The following is a 19,863-nucleotide window of genomic DNA, read 5'->3' as shown; positions in this document are numbered from 1 at the left end:
CTGTCAGCCCCTGCCAGGCTCATGAGGATGGAAAGCTTTCCACTGTGGTTTCCACAGAACAGCCCTGACTGGAACTGCATCCCTCCTCTCCATCATCCTCTGCCTGTGGTGGCTGGTACCAGGAACTGGCTGTGCTCTGCCCCAGTCACCTGTCTGCAATCCCATCAACAAAATAAAGTGTTTCTTGTAATTCAGTTTTCTGGCTTCTCGGCAAACAGAGCTTTGAGCGCACCAGGATAAATCCTACCCTAGAGGAGGAGGAAATCTCTCTGGTCAGATAACACAAAATACAAATTGATTAAATTGCCAGTGCTCTTGCAGTCCTGTGTGTGCTGAAGAGTAGGAGGAGGAGTAGTAGCAGAGATTGGAGTCCCTTTGAGTCCAGAGTATATTTCCTGCACATTGGTGAAGATAAGTAACATTAATATAAACTGATTCACTGAGTAATCTTTGGTGGATGCCAAAGATCATCCATTTACAGTGCATTCTTTGTCTCTTTTATTGCCTCAGAGTAGTTTTATTTGCCAAGATACAAACTGGAAGTTCATAGCATGGCCACCTAGACTGGGGGGTGTGGGGAGGAAAGAACATGGGATGGTAAAGCCAGTGAATTCACATTTCAAATTACTTCCTTTTCCTAATCTCTAGATTGGTTGGCAGCTTTTCCTAGGGCTCCTGGGGTGGTTCTAGTTGTAAATTAACTGTTTGGATTTGAAAGGATACCCACCCTTAATTGTACGGTGTAATTAATTAACATAATGGATTTTCATTTTCTTTTTGTCTAAGATTTAGATGAGACTTAATTCATTAAATGTTTTCTGTGACAGGACAAAAGGTCAATTGAAAGTTAAAAGTGAATTTTCACTTCAGTGAATTTTCACTTCAGTGCTATAGTTTATTGCAAAATAACCTTTCTGTTTTGGGTGTGAGAAATGGGATTTCTTTTGCCACTTTTGCCTTTTGAAGGCAGTGATTTAAAATATGCTTTGGTTTATGCCCCACCTTGTGGGGCAGGTGGTGTTGGTGGTGTGTGGAAATACCCTTTCAGAGGAGGTAAAAGGAGAGGGGGTCAGGTTGCCCTGTCTGTGTGCGATTCAGTGAAACCAATCTGTTCTTCCCTTAAGGCAAGAGGGATCCTTTGCTCTTTTATCCAGATTGAAAACAAGGACTGCAATAAGTAACAATTTTAAAAGATGAAAATTCAGCACCCTGATGTCTTCAGTGTCAGTATACAGTTGTGCCAAAGTACAACCATTGTTGTAAAATTCAGGAGTTATGCATTGCCAAAAGGAATAAAATATAGATCTTGCTCATCTGTGAACGAAGATCTACTGTGCATACTCATGTGCAAATTGTTCTCTCTGTTGGTATTTTGCTAATGGTGCCTAGGAGAGATTTAAGGCAAATCTGGGTGTTTCCCCCACAGATCTAACACTGGCGACACCCATTTCTTCTTCCATTTAACATATTGGCAAATGTAATCAGTTATGTAATCAATTGTAATCAAAATGTAATCACCAAAGACTTGGAAAGAGGGGTTTTTCTGGTCCTTTTTTCCCTTACACGCTGTGTAGGTCAGTGTGATAGAGAAGACAATGTGAAGGTGTCACGTGTGCATCTCCGTGCTCTGGACCTGCACACTCAGCAGGACTGGTGCCAAACACAAGTACCTGTCTCCTTAGCTTGGATTGATCCCTCTGTAAATGCCCTGCCTCTCAGTCCCTGATGCATGGCGTGTAAAATGCAGCTGTGCCATTTAGAGTTGGTATTTTCTGATTGCTTCTTCCTTCTGGTTTAACAGTGGAAGGAAAGATAAGGCAATGTTGTCCTACCCTTTTACACCTCACCTCTTTTCCCAAGTTTACAGGGATGGACAGTAGGTGTATTTTCAGGTTATGGTTGGGATGGGGAGCTGGCTGGAGCAGCAGTGGAACAGTGGGCACACTCTGATGCTCTGTCTCAGCCCAGTGGGCACAGAGAGGTGCCCTGTCTCAGCCCTGCTGTTTTGGGTGTGAAAAATGGGATTTCTTTTGCCATTTTTGCCTTTTGAAGGCAGTGATTTAAAATATGCTTTGGTTTATGTAAAGGTACCTTACCCCATACCTTGTGGGGCAGGTGGTGTTGGTGGTGTGTAGAAATACCCTTTCAGAGGAGATAAAAGGAGAGGGGGTCAGGCTGCCCTCTCTGTGTGCCATTCAGTGAAACCATTCTGTTCTCCCCTTAAGGCAAGAGGGACCCTTTGCTTTTTTATCCAGATTGTTTTTTTATTCCAGATTTTATCCAGAGCTTGGGCAGGATGAGCAGAGGTGCCCTGTCTCCCTGTGGAAGCAGCTTGAGCTGCCCAGCCTTTTTTCTGAGAGTTCAGCATGTTCTATAGAGAGGGCACTGGAACTTGCTGTGCTACCCTCCAGACTCCAGCCAGGAAGCAGGAACAAAATTATTCCTTTTATTTATGCTCTTCATTCCGTGTTGGTGTGGGTGTTTCTCCAAGGTGTGTTGTCCTTGTTTCTATTCCTGTTTTTGTTTACAACACTAGAGTTTCTATTCCCTATAAAGATTACCACGGAAAAGCTCAATATTTGTTGTTACTTTTAGCTAGGATTGAGTTTTGATAGTTCTTGAGTGTGGTCCATGGCCTGACGTCGGTGAGTGGGGGCTGAGCTCTGTTGGCACAGTGGTGTCACACACACACAGCTGTTCCCTGACCTGTGTCTGCAGAGGTAACCTTAGCCCAGGACTCATTTTGCTGCATGAGCACTGCTGGGGAATGTGGCTCTGTTGGTTTGCTTTGCCATGGTCACCACCCTTTGCACTCTGCAGAAAGCTTCAGCAGAGGCCTCTGCTGCATTGTGTGCACAGGGGACCCTGTGGTGGCACAGCCGCCTGCAGGATTGGCTCAGGGATGTGCAATGCCAAAAAGAAGTGTCCATAAATATTAATTTTAATATTTAAAAATTAAAATTAATCAAGTTTTAATCAAGTTTTCTATCTGAGTACTACAGTGCATCTCAATGCTGATGGATTTGACAAAATGGGAGTGTAGATAAATATTTTTCTGGATTTAAAAGTAGTTGCACTGCACAGCCATGCACTAATACAGAAACCATGAAAATATTTCCATGAAATGCCTTTAAATCTAACTTCATTAGGTAAATAGTAAGATCTTCCTTATAATCTTCTTCTTACCCACAGGTTTAAATATGCAGTTAGTGAAAAAGTGATTACCTTAAAAATCGATTTTGCTAATTTTTTAAAAAATTATTATTTATATATGGGAATTGCAGTGATGCCTGTCATTTTACTGACAGTTTAAACTTGGTAGTTGCTATTAAAATAAACAAGTGTAACACAGTCTGAGCTTCAAGTAGAAAAATTCCTTGGTTTTGAATGGTGCTTGCAGAAAGGCACTCATGGAAAATATGTCCTTCTGCATGGCACACACGGCACGCGTGATCTCTGAGAGCAGCACATTATCCTGAGCCAGATGTCACAAATGCTGCTGGAGAGACAGTTCTGTCCAGGATCTGAAGTAGCAACATTCCAGTATTTACTTTAAGGCTAAATAGTAATTATGTTCCCAAGCTTTCAGCCACTGTCTGTGGGGTTTGTAATTATTTTCACGTATGTGTTCAAAGAAACACAATTCTGTATTTTGTAGAAGTAGAAAATATTAGTAAAAAATGTTAAAATCAGTCATGTGTCTTTCTGCTTGATTTTAGTGTGTGCACTGAAGCTCACACATCTCAGTAAATGTATGAATTGTTCAAACTGGAAAAAACCCCAAAACATTAAATATCAAGTAAACATAATCATGCTTTTCTTGGGGATGGAGAGCTTTTGAGATGTTGATGACATGAAGCATAACTAGGCAATGTTTAATCTTGGCTGCCATTAATTAATCCCAAAGAAATACTTCTTGCAGAAAATATATTATTACTGCCCTGAATGAAAGCAGAAAAAAAGAGGAAGCTCTGAGGAACCTCTGGTATGGAATATTTTTAAAGGATTATTTGGGTTCAATTGGTTTACACAACTCAAGAGGTTTAACCCAAAGTGTATTAGCCACCTGCATTATTTGTGTCATCTCAATGTGTGTTTTCTGTCCAAATTCACTGCAAGGTATTTTATTCAGTAACAATTACTTTTTCAGGCTTTTATTAAGACTAACATTCTGGAAGGGGGAATCCATGGTTTCAGCTTTCCCTCTGTGGGGCCTGCTGGTTTAGAGCAGCAGGATATGTTCCTTACTCCCTGAGTTTCCCCATGGGTGCCCACCACCCTTGCTCAGCAGTGGCACCAAACATGCAGCCACAGGAACCCTGTGACCTGGTGCTGCAAATGTCTGGGTGTGTCCTGGGCTGTGGCAACTCTGGATTCCACAGAGAAAGTGCCACTCCACGTGAGGAGAATGAGGGAGCCACCCATGTACATATTTTATTGGAAGGAACAAAGGAGTTTTATACACATAATGGTATCAGCAGAACTATAATTGCAGTCACTTTGAATTCCTGGTACAGAGTCCTGCCTTTATTGCCCCACAAATTCAGAACAGAGATTTCCCTTTCCCTTTTATTCCATCTACGATTTCTGGTGAACAGAGTGGCTTTCTTGGCTTCCAGATGAACTTCTTTCTAAGGGGGCTCTCTAGCTCCTTATCAGCCTCTGTACTGCCTTTGGGGGATTTCCAAGCATCCACTCTCCTTCTGTGCATGGATTTATGAAAAAGAAATGTTTCCTCTTGAAGAACTGCCCCTCAGTGCTGACTGACCTTTCTGGCAGCTTCTGCTCCTCAGGTATCGTTTCACTGCTGGGGTGAGTGGCAGCAACAGTGACAGCTGCAGAAAGGCCTCTGCCAAATTCTTTTCAAAGGGAGGTATTTGGTTTTTGTACAGAAAAAAAAAAAGAAGTTTCATGTGCCTGTGGATCTGTTAAGAGAAATTTTAAATCTCTTGATAGTGTTATAATGAAATGCAGTTATCTAGTAATGGATTGATTTTGTGGAAAACCAAAACTGTGTCTTGCTGTAAGCTGCACTATGGGGAGCAGAGGCAGGGCCAGAGGATGAACACATCAGCTCAGAAGCAGCGTGAGCAGCATTCAGAGCTGTCTGAGAGACAAACCTAAATCATGTTCAAAAAAGCTCTGCCTGATGTTACTTTCCCCAGTGTTGTTGCTGCGGATGTAAATAGTCAGGCAGTGTTATAGTGCAACACTAATACAGTTTACAATAGCTTCTAGCACAAATGAGGGTTTGTAGGATCAACTACTGACCTGAGACAAAACCAGGTCAGAGTGGTGACAGCAGGGAATTTTCAGTCAGGAATCCTGGCTTTGGTCTAATGGTTTGACTGCAGTCTAAGCCTCTTTAGGCATTGTTTCTCTCAGCACTGTGATTTTGTATATGTGTTTCATAACTTGCTGTAGTTTGCAGGGTTGCCTGGTTTGCATGCGCCAGCCTTGGTAAATCAGTGTATTTAGCATTTTGAAGCCTTGTTATCATGTGGAATTTCCTTCTTTGTTCCAAAATTGCTGCTCTTAACCAAATCCTCTAGCCAGGGTATGCAGAGACTTTGCTGGAGAGCACAGCCTTTCTCTGGCAAGGTTTCTTTTGAGGGCCGACAACACAGACTGATATTTCCTCCCACTGTAGAGTGCAGCATCTTGTTTTGTGGGAGGGGATAAAGAAGCAGAGCATGTAGATAGATCTGTTTCACTTTTAGTTCTCCCACTGATCTGCAAGGCAACTGACAGAAGTTATTCTAATTTTCCTCTGCTATGGTTTATAATCACTATGCTTCAGTATTCCCATCATTCATACAGCAATAAACTTGTTTAGGTTTTGAAAAGGTGAGGGGCTTTGAGATACATGGAAAAAAAGCACCACTTTGGGGTGTCCAAGCCCTGGAAACGAGTGAAGATTTCCTTTGCCTTAAATAGACTTAGGATTTGTTCTTTGGAGAGCAAAAAAGACTACAAAGATTCATTGTTTTGCCTTCTCCGTAGCAACTGACAGCATAAAGCCTTTTCCCAGATGTGTTTGTTTAAAGGCTTTATAAGTTCAGTTGAAGAAATGAACTGAAGTTATAGTTATTGTTTTTATGCTGATTTTTGTGTGTTGGCATTAAAAATGAAATAATCTAGTACAGAGCCATGGAAAATGCAGAAATGTGTATGAGAAAAGATAAATCCACTTAGGGGGGACACAAAACTGGGATGAGTACAGGAGCATGTTAGCTTTTGAAGAATTCCCTGGCATACTTGAGAATTCCCATGTCATTCCAGGTCATGTGGGAACATTGTAATGTTTTATATGGTTAGAGCATTGATTACGGTTCACTGATAATTCTCACTGTGCACCAGAAGAGAACAATGTGAAAGAGGATTGTGCTGTACATCCTTGAAACTGATCTATCCCAAACTTTTTTACTGAATACTTATTTTATTTAGGTTTACATTAGGTGTACAGATAAAGCATGGGTGGAGGGAGAGCATGAGGAACAGAGAATTCACCATGGGAGGCAGGATGTTGAGGATCCACATGGGTTAGCATATTTTTTTCATTAATATCCCCTCAAATCCCACTGTGAGAGGAATAACAGGTATTTTGACCTGTATATGCAGTTTATTGTACAATGCTGCATGGCTGTATTTATACTCTGCAGGAAGAAAACTACGCCCTAGCAGTTTCTTCTGGGGTTTTTTGCCTGTGTAACCCTTTGCTTGTATTCAAGCAAAATGCAAAACAAATGCCTATTTTTCAGCCTTCTCAGATCTTGGAAATAATGGTGTATTAAATGTGATTAAAGTGGGAATTACCCTTTAAGCAGGGTCATAATTACTGTAGATTTAGATGGCATATTGTACAAATTGCTGTGTGCTCATAATTACAAATTGAGTTTGTTGCACTCTGGGGGTTTACAAACTTTGTTTTAGCCATTAACACATTAAATAGCAGTGATTTATGTAAATTACTGGATAAACCAAAATCTCAGTGCTGCGTTTAATCTAAGGTTTAATTCTATTTCTGTATTAGAAATGAAATAGGTTTAGCTTTAGCAGGGAGGGTTGAATGGTCTGAGGGAGTCATTCACTGCTGAGATATTGTAGTTTGAGAGTGCTGTTTGTTGGGCAACAGGCTGGAAACTGCAGTGGTCCAAAGTGAACGAAGCAGCAGCTGCAATGAGTGAGCTGCTGGTCACAGTAAGCTCTTCCCAAGGTCAGCCAGCCCACTTGCTTCACAATTATTTCCCTTAAACTTCTGGGCTGGTCTGGAAAGTGTAAAATCACACTTTAAAATCTTTGTTTACTTCCTCTTCAGAGAGATTTCCCAGTTCCTTCATTTGTGCTTAAGTCAAGTCGATCTAACGGAGCAAAGATCACTTTGTGTTGGGCTGTTAGTTGTGCTCCAACAAATTGCCAGGAATAAGGATAGTAGGACATAAAAAGTCACTCTTTGATCTCTTTACACTGCACTACAAATTTCCACAATATCTTAGTGGCAGCTCTAACACTAGTTCGGTGCCAAAACAGCAGCAGGAGGACAACAGAGAACATACATCCTACTGGTTCTGCCAAAGCTTCCTATGCAGAGTGCAGATCAATGAAGTGCTGGAGAAGCCCACATTTGGCTCTGTGTTGATAGAAAAGCCTCTCCTACACCTGTTTTCTGGAGCCTGAAACATCAGCTCTGTGTGTTCAGCATCTCTGCCATCAGGATGGCAAAGAAACTTAGCAAGTGCCACCAGAAATTGTCCTAAGAAGTCATAGAGATCTCTGCTAAATCACCACCTGAGACAGGGTGGATTGTGTGGTGTGGATTACAGTTACTGTTACCTGAGGGAAAATTGAATGTACACTATTGATTAGGGTTGAATTAAAATGCTTCTGGAATGCTGAAACATTCACAAAAAATTCCCTCCAAAAATAACTGCAACAGGCTGCCTTGACTCAGAAACCACAATGTTGTCTGCGTAGTGCAGCAAGAATTTGTTTTTCTGTGTTTAATTCCCCTCGTTGGAATACATACGAGATCTTAAATGTGTAGATGATTTGGGCATTTAAAATCTCTACGTTAAATTTTAACAACATATTCAAGCAAAAAATGACTTAACAAAAACTTTGTACCTGAATGGTCAAAACTAAATTGAGAATTCTGGATGCTTGACATTGATGGGGGGGAAAGCCATCTGTAACAACTATCCATGCAGTGTTTGGAAAGGGATGTGTTTGTATTGCTTGGTTATTTGCTGATCTAGCATGATCGTATCTGTGGAAGGAAGATTGTGTTTGAAGTGGCTTCAGAAAAGCACATTCTTCAGAAAATTCTGTGACTGCTTTGGAGGTCAGAGCTTTCCAGCCACACTTTCCAGTGTCTCCTCCCTTCACAGCCCACGCTAAAACTGTCTGCACTTGGTTCCTAAATGGAAACTGGTTTCCGTAGAAGTTGACTTTTGGGAACTGCCTGTGTCTGCTTTGGATTTGTGTCTGTTTACAAGTAGAGACGAAGCTTGATGCAGGAGGCATTGAGTCAGGACCAGAAAAACGTGGGGTTGTTGTGGATCCCAGACATTCAGGGAAGAGGCTGTCTGGATAATCATTAGATGTTGAAAGCAGGCACTGCAGCGTAAATAGTCTCTGGTCAGAGTCTTGCAGTGACATTCCTATGAAAACAGCCGGTGTGTGTCCTTCCTTAACGTGTTTGAGTTTCACTGAAAGCTAGTTAAACCCAGCCTTATTGGAATCTAGGCCTAACGCTTCCTTAGGAAACTATGCAAAATGCACACTCCATCCAAATGTTTTAGGGGGTTTAACTAAAATTGCCTCGATTCTTTTCACCACCTTGAAAGACGTGATCAGTCCTCATGGGATGTAGCAATACGAGATACGTCGTGCGCGCATCTTTGCGCCGTGCTCCTCCTCGCACCCGGTGCGCAAGAGCGACGCTTTCAGTTCCTGACTAAAGTTTCCCTAAACTACAGAGCTTGGCCAGCGGAGCTTTGTTGTGTTATTATAGGATATGAAGCTGTGGGAAGGGTGGTCGCGATTTTGTTGTCAGGGGGCCCGAGGGGCCCCCCGCCACGGTGAGGGGTGTGAGGGCGGCTGGTGTGAGGGGTTTTGGAGAACCGTGCCTGCTGGAGCCGCACCGAAAATCCCCCGGGCATGGTGAGGGGTGTGAGGGCAGCCCTTGGAGAACAGTGCCCGCCGGAGCCGGCCCGAGGGGCCCCGGGGCACGGTGCGGAGTCTGAGGGCTGCTGGAGTGAGAGCAGCCCTTGGAAAACCGTGCCCGCTGGAGCCGCACGGGGCAGGGTGAGGGGTGTGCGGGCTGCTGGAGTGACGGGACCCTGCCAGCCGCGCTTTACCCGGGAATCCCGCCCCCACGCGTGCGCTCTGCCCGCTTCCCTGCCCCGCCGCCGGCGGCTGAGGGGAGCGGGCGCGGGGCGGGGCGGCCGAGGGGCGGCTATGGTGGCGCGGAGCTCCCCGCCCGACACTCCGGCCCGGCCATGTGGTGCCTGCACTGCAGCTCGGAGCGGACCCAGTCGCTGCTGGAGCTGGAGCTGGACAGCTGGTGAGCGCTGCCGAGGGCTGCGGGGGTGAGCCCCGCGCCGCCGCTGCCGCACAAAGGGCTCCGCGCCGCCAACGCCGCCGCTGCCCGGGCTCGCTGTGGGGCGGTGCGGGAGGATGGGACTGGGGGGTCCTGCTGGGCTGGGAGCACCCCTTTTGTCCCTGGGGATTGTCCCTGGGGTCCTCCAAGTTGTCCCCGGGATTGTCCCTGGGTCGCCCCCGCTGTCCCCGGGATGTCTCTGGGTCGCGGCGATCGGGAGCTCGTTCCGGGTGTCCTGGCTCGGCAGCGGGGACAGGCGGAGGCTCTGGCTGCCCTGCAGGAGCCCAGGGTTAAATCATCTTAAATCATCTCCGTGGTTTAACGCGGCGTCCCGGGCGGCCCCGCTGCGCTGCGCTGGCTGTGGGTGACAGGCAGAGCCATAAATCGGCAGCTGTGGCAGCGGGCTGTGAGCTGACCTGGCGTGTGCCGCTCCAGACACCGATGTGTAAACACTGCTTTTCGGGAGAGAGCCGGGAATCACATGATTTGTGTCAAAGCAGTGCGAGTTTGACTGCAGAGCTCTGGTACAGGCTGTTCCCGGTGTCTGGGGCTGGCCGGAGACCTGGCCTTGTCCTGGCTACATGGGAAGGTGTGTCACACTCACAGGGGTAAATCAACATTTGCCACTCTGCCCGCAGCCAGAAAATAAGATACAAGAAAAAAATAGTTTCGTTCTAAGGCCTTTAAAGAACAGATACTTGAATAACTGCCACAGGAGGAACAGAGAGTGGGGTTTGTCATGTTAACACATACAGTCCCTGTTGTAAGGATGTTCTTAACTACCAAAATAATATGTGTCAAAGGTACAGCAACACAAAGCTTTGTTCATGGGCTGCCTGAAAACTCCAGGCACAAACGAGTTTTCTTCTGGTGTGATGCTGTGTGTGGGTTTATGATAAACTAAAAAAGTTATCCTGCACTTGCAGTGCGCTTGCAGAATGAATTTATCTCCCGTGCATTGTGGAAGTTCATTCCACGAAGTGATTCAGCCAAATGTCGAGCTGTTGGACTGTAAAAGAGCATTCAACTTAGCTAAAGATAGAAAACATCTTAAATTGGGTGTGGGCATGTGTGGAAAAATATAAAAGGAGGAAATGACTGGATTCAGTGTAACTATGTATGAATGCAACAGTTGCTTTTCTAGAAAAAAAAGGCAAAATATTTTTTGATAAAGAGAAGTGTTTCATAGTACAGTTTAGTCATACATTTAATGATCCTTCAGCCCATTTTTTATCCTTAAGGAAAAGAATAATGTAAGTTTCCTGTGTGGAGTTGGCAATGTTTGCATAAATGATGTTACCTTTGCATGCCTTGCTAAAAACATAATTCATAACAGTTACTTTAGTGACAGATTTGCCTATTACACAGTAGCGTTCTGTTATTCATCATTGTTTCAGACTTTTTTCCTCCATTTGTACATTGCTATGCACTTCCTTTCAGTTAAACTTGATTATTCTGCCTGATGTGCTAAAAGAGGAATTGATGAGCACTTAGTTTGGATGGTTGTATTTAACTGTGTCTATTCTTGTGGCAGATATCCTTCATATAAACACAGAATTCATTACATCTATCGGGTGCTTTGGGAGAACTACAGCCATGCTGAATAAAATTACCAATTTTCCATTTTAGTTCTACTTTTGTACCAGGTTTGGTTTTGCTGTTGAGATGTCCTGTTCTAGTTCCTGAAAGATATTGAGAGTACTGTTACAAAGTAGTCAGCTGGGCTTTTTTTCTCCTGGTTAAATAGAAGCTCAAATGTTCGGGTTTCCCATGAGAAGTCATCTATCATACTTTTTTTTTGTTGTTGTTGTTTGTTTCTACCAATCTGAAATAATTCATTATCATCCAAGATACTGAAATCCAAGATCTGGAGCTGACCAGTGAAAAGAGCATCAACAGCATTCAGAATCAACAGCATTGAGCTTCTTTGCCCCTTTAGAAGCCCTCTGGGAATCCTGGTGCAGTTAATAAACAACCTGCAGTTCAGTTTCATGGAATTATTGGCAGCTTTCAGGCAAGGAAGCCCAAGGATTCGGTTTTTGCACTGAAAAGTGCAAATACCAAGTTGAACAGTAACTCTGATTTGTTGTTCCTGTAAGAGTCTTGTATTGCAAGGTTGCAGGGACTGGATCCAGGGAGAGCAAGGAGACATTCTCTGCTGGTGCCTTCAGCAGTGGTTTGCTGGGTGTTCCTCTGGAGAAATGGGAAGTGATTTCTTAGGATTTCATGGCCTTACATAGGTTTTCTCACCCTGTGACCATTTCATGTTTGCAAAATGAAAAATCTTTCAAGAGGATCTGTTCATATGGCTGTAGAAAGTGTTTCTCCCAAAACTGGGTCTCCATGAGGAGAAAACTTCTCCATAGCTTGGAGGCTGGGGCTGTTGGGTGCCTCTGAGGGCCTCAGGAGCAGTGCAAGGACTTTGGGTGGAACAGCTCCTTTGAAACAACACTTTGCCTTCACACCGATGATGTTTTCCCTGGGTTCTACGGATGTCAGTTCAGGGCTCCGGCTCTGCAGAGGGGCAGATCCCTCAATGGTGGAGCTGATCAGCACTCTTGGCCGATTGCTCCAAGGATGCCTGCAGGCTGTGCCTGCCCTGAGCACAGCCAGGAGGAGATGGATGGTGAGAGCTGCTCCAGAGGCAGGCAGTGCTCTGGTGGTGGGTGCCATTACCTGGAGGTGTTAAGCAGCTGCTCACACACCTCAGTTTGTTCCTTGGGGCTTAACACCACTGGCGTTCAAAGTGCAGCAAAAAAACCTTGGGGCACAAGTGCTGGAAGTGAGGAGCTGCTTTCTGAGTGAGCCATGAGCTCCCAGCTCCTGCAGGACTCTGAGAGGTGCAAAGGAGGGTTTAAGGCATTTTTGAATACTGGATTTAAAAAAAAAAATTGTGAAGCACTGCAGCCCAAGCCTGGGTTGTTGTGCCTTTTCATTGCAAGGATTTACCATAATTCATAAAGGTCTTTCAGGATGCAATTTTTTTTGCTCCTTCAGCGTTTACATGGTTATTCCTCTGTTAGACCCAATGGTAATTTTGTCATTAATTTCAGAGTCAGGCCTATTTGAATCACAGCAGCTGTCAATCAATTATTTCTTTTTATGTTTATTTAATAACAGAACTGCAGGAGAACTCAGAAACTGTAACCAAGGTGGAGCCCTGATTGCTCTGTTACAAATTAGATTTGTGAGGATGTGCCCCTAACCCAGGCACTGCCTGACCCACAGAGCAACTGGAATTATGAGGAGGTGGCTCATGAGTTAGGGGGGAAAGTGTGTTGGTGCATTGCTTTTGTGAACCATGCTTTGTTTAGATGTCATTTGTATTTAAATAGGGTACAGGCCACAAGCCAAATTTATATTCCTGAGCTTGCTGCTTTATTTTTGTTGCCTCAGAAGGCTGTGTAGTTACAAGAGCAGAATCAGCCCTGTGTTTGGGGCTAAAAGTTCACTTTCAGTATCTTGTATATTGCCTTTAATGTAAAAAATTATGTAAATACAGGTTTTGTTTAATTCATGAATCTTTGTTATGCAAAACCAGTTACTGATCATGGACTTTTTTAGCAAGACTTATTAATCAAAAATATTTTACTTACACAGCCCTTCTCGTGTCTTCTGGGAATCCATTTGAATTTTATTTAGGTTCCATTTAGGGTACAGACAGAGATGGCAACTTCACTGCAGTGCTGTGATTTGACTCCAGGTTTCCAGAGAAGAACAGATGCTGCTTTAATCCACTGTAGCACAAAGCCCCAGTATTACGTTAAAGGGGAATGCAAATTTAACTAAATAAATCCTTTTGCTTGCTTACAATAGACAAAGGACTAGAATCGTTCTCATAAAATAACTGTAGAGATGTCTTTAATAAAAATAATGTTAAAAAGACAAGCTTTGGTATGATAAAAAAATCAAACTGTTTAGTCTCTGTGAGAGAAGCAGAAAATTAGAATGATGGCTTTGATAGCCTTTAGTACAGGAAATTGATGTATTATATCTGTTAATGAGATTCTCTCAGTAGTTCAGTGTCATCCCAGTTAAACTTGTGCTTATGAACAAAGGACACAATTCCCAGTTGCCTTCTGCTGTGCAAGCACAAACAAAATGCCACGGTTATGACCTGACTTGCATTTACAGCAGTGGCTACATACAGGGCATGGCCAGAGAAAAAGAATCCTGAGCTTGTTTTGAGGGATGCTTGTATTATTTAGTCCAAAAAATTGCAAAAAGTGGCCCTTAAAACTCACCAGATTTAGAAGGATGGATGTGTCATGAACACAGAAAAAGAAAACCAACTTCCTTGTGTTTGTTAATATATCCATGACCTTTCCAGTCATCCTCACACGAGGCAAAGCTGAAGGCTTTTCTGTCACGGGGAATGTTTGCAGCCAGCCCTGACTCTGCACTACAGGAGCACTCACAGTTTGTTTTTAATTGAATTTTCACTCCCAGCTTTACAGCAGAACGGGCCCAGCTCCATCTCAGGTCACACAGAGAGCTGGAAAGGGCAGCAGGAGCTGCTCTGGGTTTAGCTGGGTGCAGTGATGCTTTTTGGGAGCCTGGAGTGGGAGTGGTCACAGGAGAGATTATTCCATTGTCATGGTCAGGCTGGGACAGGCCGTGGCAGTGAATTCCTGGGGTACACCCATGGGAAAGGGATGGATGATTTAGTGGGGAGCTGTCCTGCCTTTAAAGACAGAACCACAGACTGGGTGTCCCTCCTGGTTTGGGGGCTGTGTCAGGAAGTCATCCTTCAAACCAGAGGGACAGCAGTGTTCTTGACCCAGCTGCAGCTCCAGGGATCTGAGTGCAGAGAGCAGGCCTGCTCAAATCCCTGACCCTCTGGTCATGTTGCAGCCTAAGAATAGGTTTTCTCTCAGTCTAACATCACTCTGTGTTCTCAATCAGGAATAAAACTATTTTTCTTTCTGTGTGGTTCTTCATTGTAGTAATGTGCTGTGAACTGGCTGTTGAATTTCCATTCTAGAGGTGTCTGGGGGGATTCTTGTGCTTCAAGGTGACCTTTTCACAAGGTGTTAAATGTTAGATAATGTCAGCTGTTCTTGGGTTCATGAAAGGAAGTTCATTATTATTTTTTATATTTTCTTTTCTTGTATTTTACTCCCTGAGTCTTATTTAGAAGATACCAGTGATGTCGAGCATCAGTAGAAACTGAAGAAGGAGCTGATTTTAATTCTCTTGGATTTGAGAGAATGGGACTTTACAGCTGATAGATTCCTGTTAATACTAGTCATTAATGCCTTGTGAAGTGAGAGAGAACAGGATTACCTGCACTTAAAGGAACTTGTCCCAAATGATGACAATGTGATGCAAACTTGGATTCTTTATGTGTTATTAAGAAGTCATTAAGATGTTTTTGATTAGGTTAGCCTAGAAGAAAAGTATTCCAGGTTTTCCTACCACAGTGCAGTGTGTTACACAAGACCATTTCTCACTGTCTTTGGTTGCAATTTTCAAAATCTGTCTTTGCACGATATCACATTTTCATTTCAGAAAGTGGTGACCCTTGTTTTCAGGAACTGGGCTTCTACCCCTGTCCTGAAAGACACTTTTCCATTGTGGAAAGATCTGTGAACTTTGCTGTGATGAAGAGCCTACAGATGACCAGGAGTTATCCAAGTTGTGTATTTTAGACAACTCCTGTTGTGGTTGAGCAGCCTCACGTGCAGCCCCAGCTAAGCCAAGCTGCAGCCCCATCACAGACACTGTCCCAGAATATTCCTGAGCTGGGAGGGCCCACAGGGATCCTCAATCCAACTCCAAGCTGAAGGCAGTGCAGGGGGTTGGTGGTTGTGGGGGCCAGCAGTGCTGGGCAGCTCCAACATGGCCTTGCACAGCCCAGAAGCTGCTCCTCTTCTCTGTGTGTGCAGTAAAAGATTTCCAAGGCAGGAGTTGCTACCTGTGTCACTCTGTCATCAGTGAGGTGAGTCAGAAGTTCTATTGAAAGCCTATCCTAATTCCTCTCTGACAGAGAAAGAGCTGTAAAATGCATAGACTCAGCACAATGGAGGGGAAATGTAAAAGGAAGGAAGTTTGTGAATGAGAAAAAGCATCTGTCAGCTCTTTGGCTGATTTAGAGGTTATGAGCAATCTTCTGAGGTCTCAATTCTACAAGAGTAAAGATTTATGTGTGGTATCTTTGAGTGTGTCTGCAAAACCTTCTGTTTGAACACATTGCCTTGAACCTAAGGATCATCTACAACACTGTTTTTTCCACCAAGCCCCATACTCCCAACAAAAAAATCCATTATTTGGTTTCCTTAGACACCATGTTCTGTACACTCTGATATAAACCTTGGGTGTGCAGCAGAGGATAAAATCTCCCTTTTATGAGGATGCCTGTGATTACAGAGAGGTGAGCAGTGCTCCTGTTGCAGTGAGTTACAACACCTCTCTCTTGGTGTGGGCAGAGAGCTCCAGGCCAGTCCTGCTCTCACTGCCTGGGTAACAACACCCTGAGCTTCCCTGGCAGCAGCAACAAGTGCTGTGTGCTCGTCCTGTCCTCTCCTACCTGACAGTTTCCCATGCCCATTTGCACTTCAGCATTTCAAAATTAGATTGTTTTCCCTTAGAGAAAACTGGCAGGGTTTCATTCTCTTTTTGGGTTGGTTTTTATTTTTTGAGACTTGGCACAGCAAAGTTGGCAAAGTGGAGGGTTTGTGCAGTGATTAAAATGGAGTGAGACTTTTATATTATAGATACTTTCAGATTCACTTTTATATTATAGATACTTTTAGATTCATTTAGATCAGTGTGAGGTTTCTCTGATCAGACTTGTAACAGCCCATCCTCCTTTTGGATTGGCCTTTTAAAGTATGTTACTCTGTAATTTTTTGAGTTTTATTTGTAACTACAGAGGGAAGTCAATCAACCACTAGAAAGTTGAACAATCCCTTTCTGATATTAAAGAAGATAATTTTGACCAACAATTTCTTAAATCCTAGAGAGACAGCAAAGTATCTCATGTTCATCAGTGCCATTGTTTGAAAGCACAACTTATTAGATAATAACAATATATAATAAGTCATTGTAAGGAAATCCTTTGGTTGTTCTAAATAGATCCTTTTGTACAACATTCATTTGCTACAGAAGTTAAAATATGCTCTAAATGAAAACAGTTGTTATTACTCAATATTTACTCAAGGCAGTGTCCAGTACAGAAAGATGGTTTATTGTCATTTCTGCTGCATGGACCCTCTCATGCTCTTTGTTTATGCTGCTTCTTAATTTCCTTCACAGACTGGGAAGGCCTGGTCTGCTCCAGAGTTGTTCCCAGTGCTCTGTACTGTGTTGTACTTGTAAGCAATTCAAATAGTACAGGAGCAAACCTTTAAAATTAGTCAAGTGTTAGGCTTTATTTGATCTATATGTGATCTAATTTGATTGATATTTAATTTTTGTTTTACTGATTTGATTTATATTAGTTTGATTTAGATTTGATCTGAGATGAGATAGTTTTAACTATCTATTTAACTAGAATGTTCTAGGTATGACATTTCTGGGCCTGAAACATTGGGTCATTAAACAGGATTTTGTTAAGCATCTTCAAAGCAGTTCATGTTTCTATCACACATGGAACAGCAGAGGGGAAAGAAGAATTTTATCCCCCAAGACCTGAGTGGGAAGAGGAAATCAGTGCTGCTCTCTGACAGAGCCTGACTGCCCAGCAGCAGAGCTGTTCTCTCAGCCCTTCCTGGGACAGGCTCGACACAACAGCTGAAGAGGTGAAAGAGGAGGATGGCTGGCACAGGACACCAAGGATTCTTGCATTGTATCAAATGCTGCTTCAGCTGTGTGTGCAAATCAGGGTTTTTCAGCTGCACACACTAAATCTTCCTTTTTAAACTTAGCAGTGTCTGAAGGGTGTGTCATATAGACAGTGGAATGTGTGCTAATATATTGCTATCTTCAGTCCCTGTCATATATAGTGTGGGTTTGCTAAATTGGGAGGATTTCTGCTGCTGAATGGTGTATCTAAATAAATTGCAAATAGTTGAGGTCAAATTCTACTACAGCTGCATTGAGAAACTCCACAAATTTTTCAAGCTTATCATGTTGTGTAAAAGTTTGCCTAGCAGGGACAGGACAAAGTCTGCAGTGGAAGGCAAACCTTCACAGATTTTGTTAAGGGATCCATCCCACAGACAGCACAGTTACATTAAAATAGGTAGCTTTAGTCCATATAAGAAACAAAGAATCCTTTTGAAGCACATAGGACATTTTCAGATGTTAATTTTTATGCTGACACATCAAGAAGAAGAACTGGCCGTAAAAAAAATTCTAAAACTTGGGCTGGTTTGAACCACAAGCCTCAAATTATCACCCCATAGTCATCTTTTGATAATATCAATTTTTTAGAGTTGTTGCTGAAAAAACATACACTGGGTGATGATTAACACAGATTGACAGCGAGTGATGCTGGCTGACTTCACCTGAGATAGAAGTGAACATTTGTAAGCTGTACCCAGGTTGTGTTGGTGCTGCCAGTCCCCTTGTTACTCTTGCTAAATAATGACAATAAAATACAGCTTTGCCTTCAGCAGGGAGGTTCACAGGCATTGAATGGCACTGGGGAGGGTTGGCTGGGTGGATCCTTCTGTACGTTCTTGTGTCTGATGGCCAGTATGCTGCCACTGTTTGACAGAGGTGATCTGAGAGCTGGTTAACCTTCCTTGTGCTCTTGGAAGCTGAAGATGGTCTCAATAAGCTTTTCCCAAAGGGATATTCTTAGTTCTTAACCCTGTTGTGTTACTGCCAAAAATGGGTGGGTGGTCTGGCTCTATTTCCATCTCACTGCTGTCCATCTCCGTGTCAGAAGATGCAGTGCATTCATTCCTGCATTCTGCTTCAGTGGGGAGAGAATAACCTCTCATCTTTCACTCTGCTCTCTGCTGCTGCTGATGGCATATAAGAGTGTGGGTCAAAATGCCCTTTTTCACCAAGTGTTTTTGTTAATGCCTTTTATGGGGTTGCTCAGTGAGAATTACAGCTTGCCAGCGGCCAGGGGAGGGGTGCTGGGGTTGTTGTGTGCTTTGGGAATCAGGAGCAGGGAGCAGCTGCAGGTTTGCAGGCACTCAGGGGTACCTGCCTGTGGAGCTCTGCCCTCCCTCAGTGCCTCTCAGACTGTTTGACCCAGGCTGCTCTTATTGGCACTCTCACCACAGAGTATTACAGAATAAGTGACTGCTTTGTGAGGGTTTGCTTCTGAGACACATGCAAATGGTGTCTGGATTTTTCTTGCAATGATATTTGACTTCAGTCAGATGAATTACCTGGGACATTACTTTGATGTGCATTCAAAGGTTTCATTTGTTTAGAGCAGAAACAGCTGAATTGAGAGTGCATTGGAACTAAAACACATTGGTCAATATTTCTCTGCTGGATCAAAGCTTTTGTCACTGCCTGTGAATGCTGTTGTCCATCATAATGGCTTTGAACTCTTGGCAGGGTGTATTTGAAGGCAGATTGGTTTGTTAATGCTATTGTGCTTATTGAATTCAGGGATTTGTGTAAGTTCTTAATATAATTGACTTCTGTTTACTAGACAGCACAAACCAGACATGGCAATAAGGACTAGGTTCTAGTTCAAACTGCATTAATAATAAACTTCTGCCCAAATGTTCTCACTCCAGTGGGGATTATTGTATTGGGGGGTGGAGAAAATGCTAAACCATAGCTTGTGTGAAGTACATATGGCCAGTTGTGCATTTTGAGAATTAATGGAGAATGTTTGCTGGGTAATTGGAGACAATACAGTGCACACACATCATAACTTTAATTAAATGCACTCCTGGTTTGTGGCAGAGAGCAGCACAGGTACTGAAGCACAAGGCAGCTTTGAAGCAAAGGGCTGTACCCTGTGCCAAAGGAGTGCTCTGTGAGCTGAGGTGGTGTGGGGAGCACAGCTCTGGAGAGCAGAGTTCTGCTGGCAATTGTCATTTAAAATTACACATTCAGACCAGGGCTTCATTGCACTTGTAAAGGCAAAGTTATGTGCAAGACATTGACTTTTGGAGAGGTTTGTTCCTATGTGGAATGGCCACATTTGGCCTAAACATTTTTGCTATTTGAGTGGTTTGTTTCAGCCGTCGTGCTGGAAGTGCCTGGCCACACCAGCTGCTGCTGCAGCTGCTATCCTGCTTCTCTCTGTTACCCACTTGGTTCCAGGGGCGACTTCTGGTCTGCATTCCCTGGGCTAGGTACAGAATTTGGGTCTATTTCAAGTGGAAATCTATAATTAGGAG

The 19,863-nt window shown here is 43.5% G+C and overlaps 1 protein-coding gene across 7 annotated transcripts in view; it reads left to right on the top strand.

Moving 5' to 3' along the window:
• IQSEC1 (IQ motif and Sec7 domain ArfGEF 1) overlaps positions 1 to 19,863 on the top strand; it is a 300,138-nt gene that overhangs the window by 232,491 nt on the left and 47,784 nt on the right. Inside the window, exon 1 of one of the 7 annotated variants that reach the window (XM_058812657.1) lies at positions 9,428 to 9,565. The exons of the other annotated variants lie outside the window; for them this stretch is intronic. Coding sequence (XP_058668640.1) covers positions 9,501 to 9,565 — 65 coding nt within the window. The 5' untranslated portion in view covers positions 9,428 to 9,500. Of the gene's footprint in view, positions 1 to 9,427; positions 9,566 to 19,863 lie in introns of those variants that run through there. 7 annotated transcript variants of the gene reach the window in all.

The sequence above is a fragment of the Ammospiza caudacuta genome, chromosome 12 (genome assembly GCF_027887145.1).
Source record: "Ammospiza caudacuta isolate bAmmCau1 chromosome 12, bAmmCau1.pri, whole genome shotgun sequence".
In the NCBI taxonomy this organism is placed as follows: domain Eukaryota; kingdom Metazoa; phylum Chordata; class Aves; order Passeriformes; family Passerellidae; genus Ammospiza; species Ammospiza caudacuta.
This window is presented reverse-complemented; position numbering and strand designations above follow the sequence as displayed.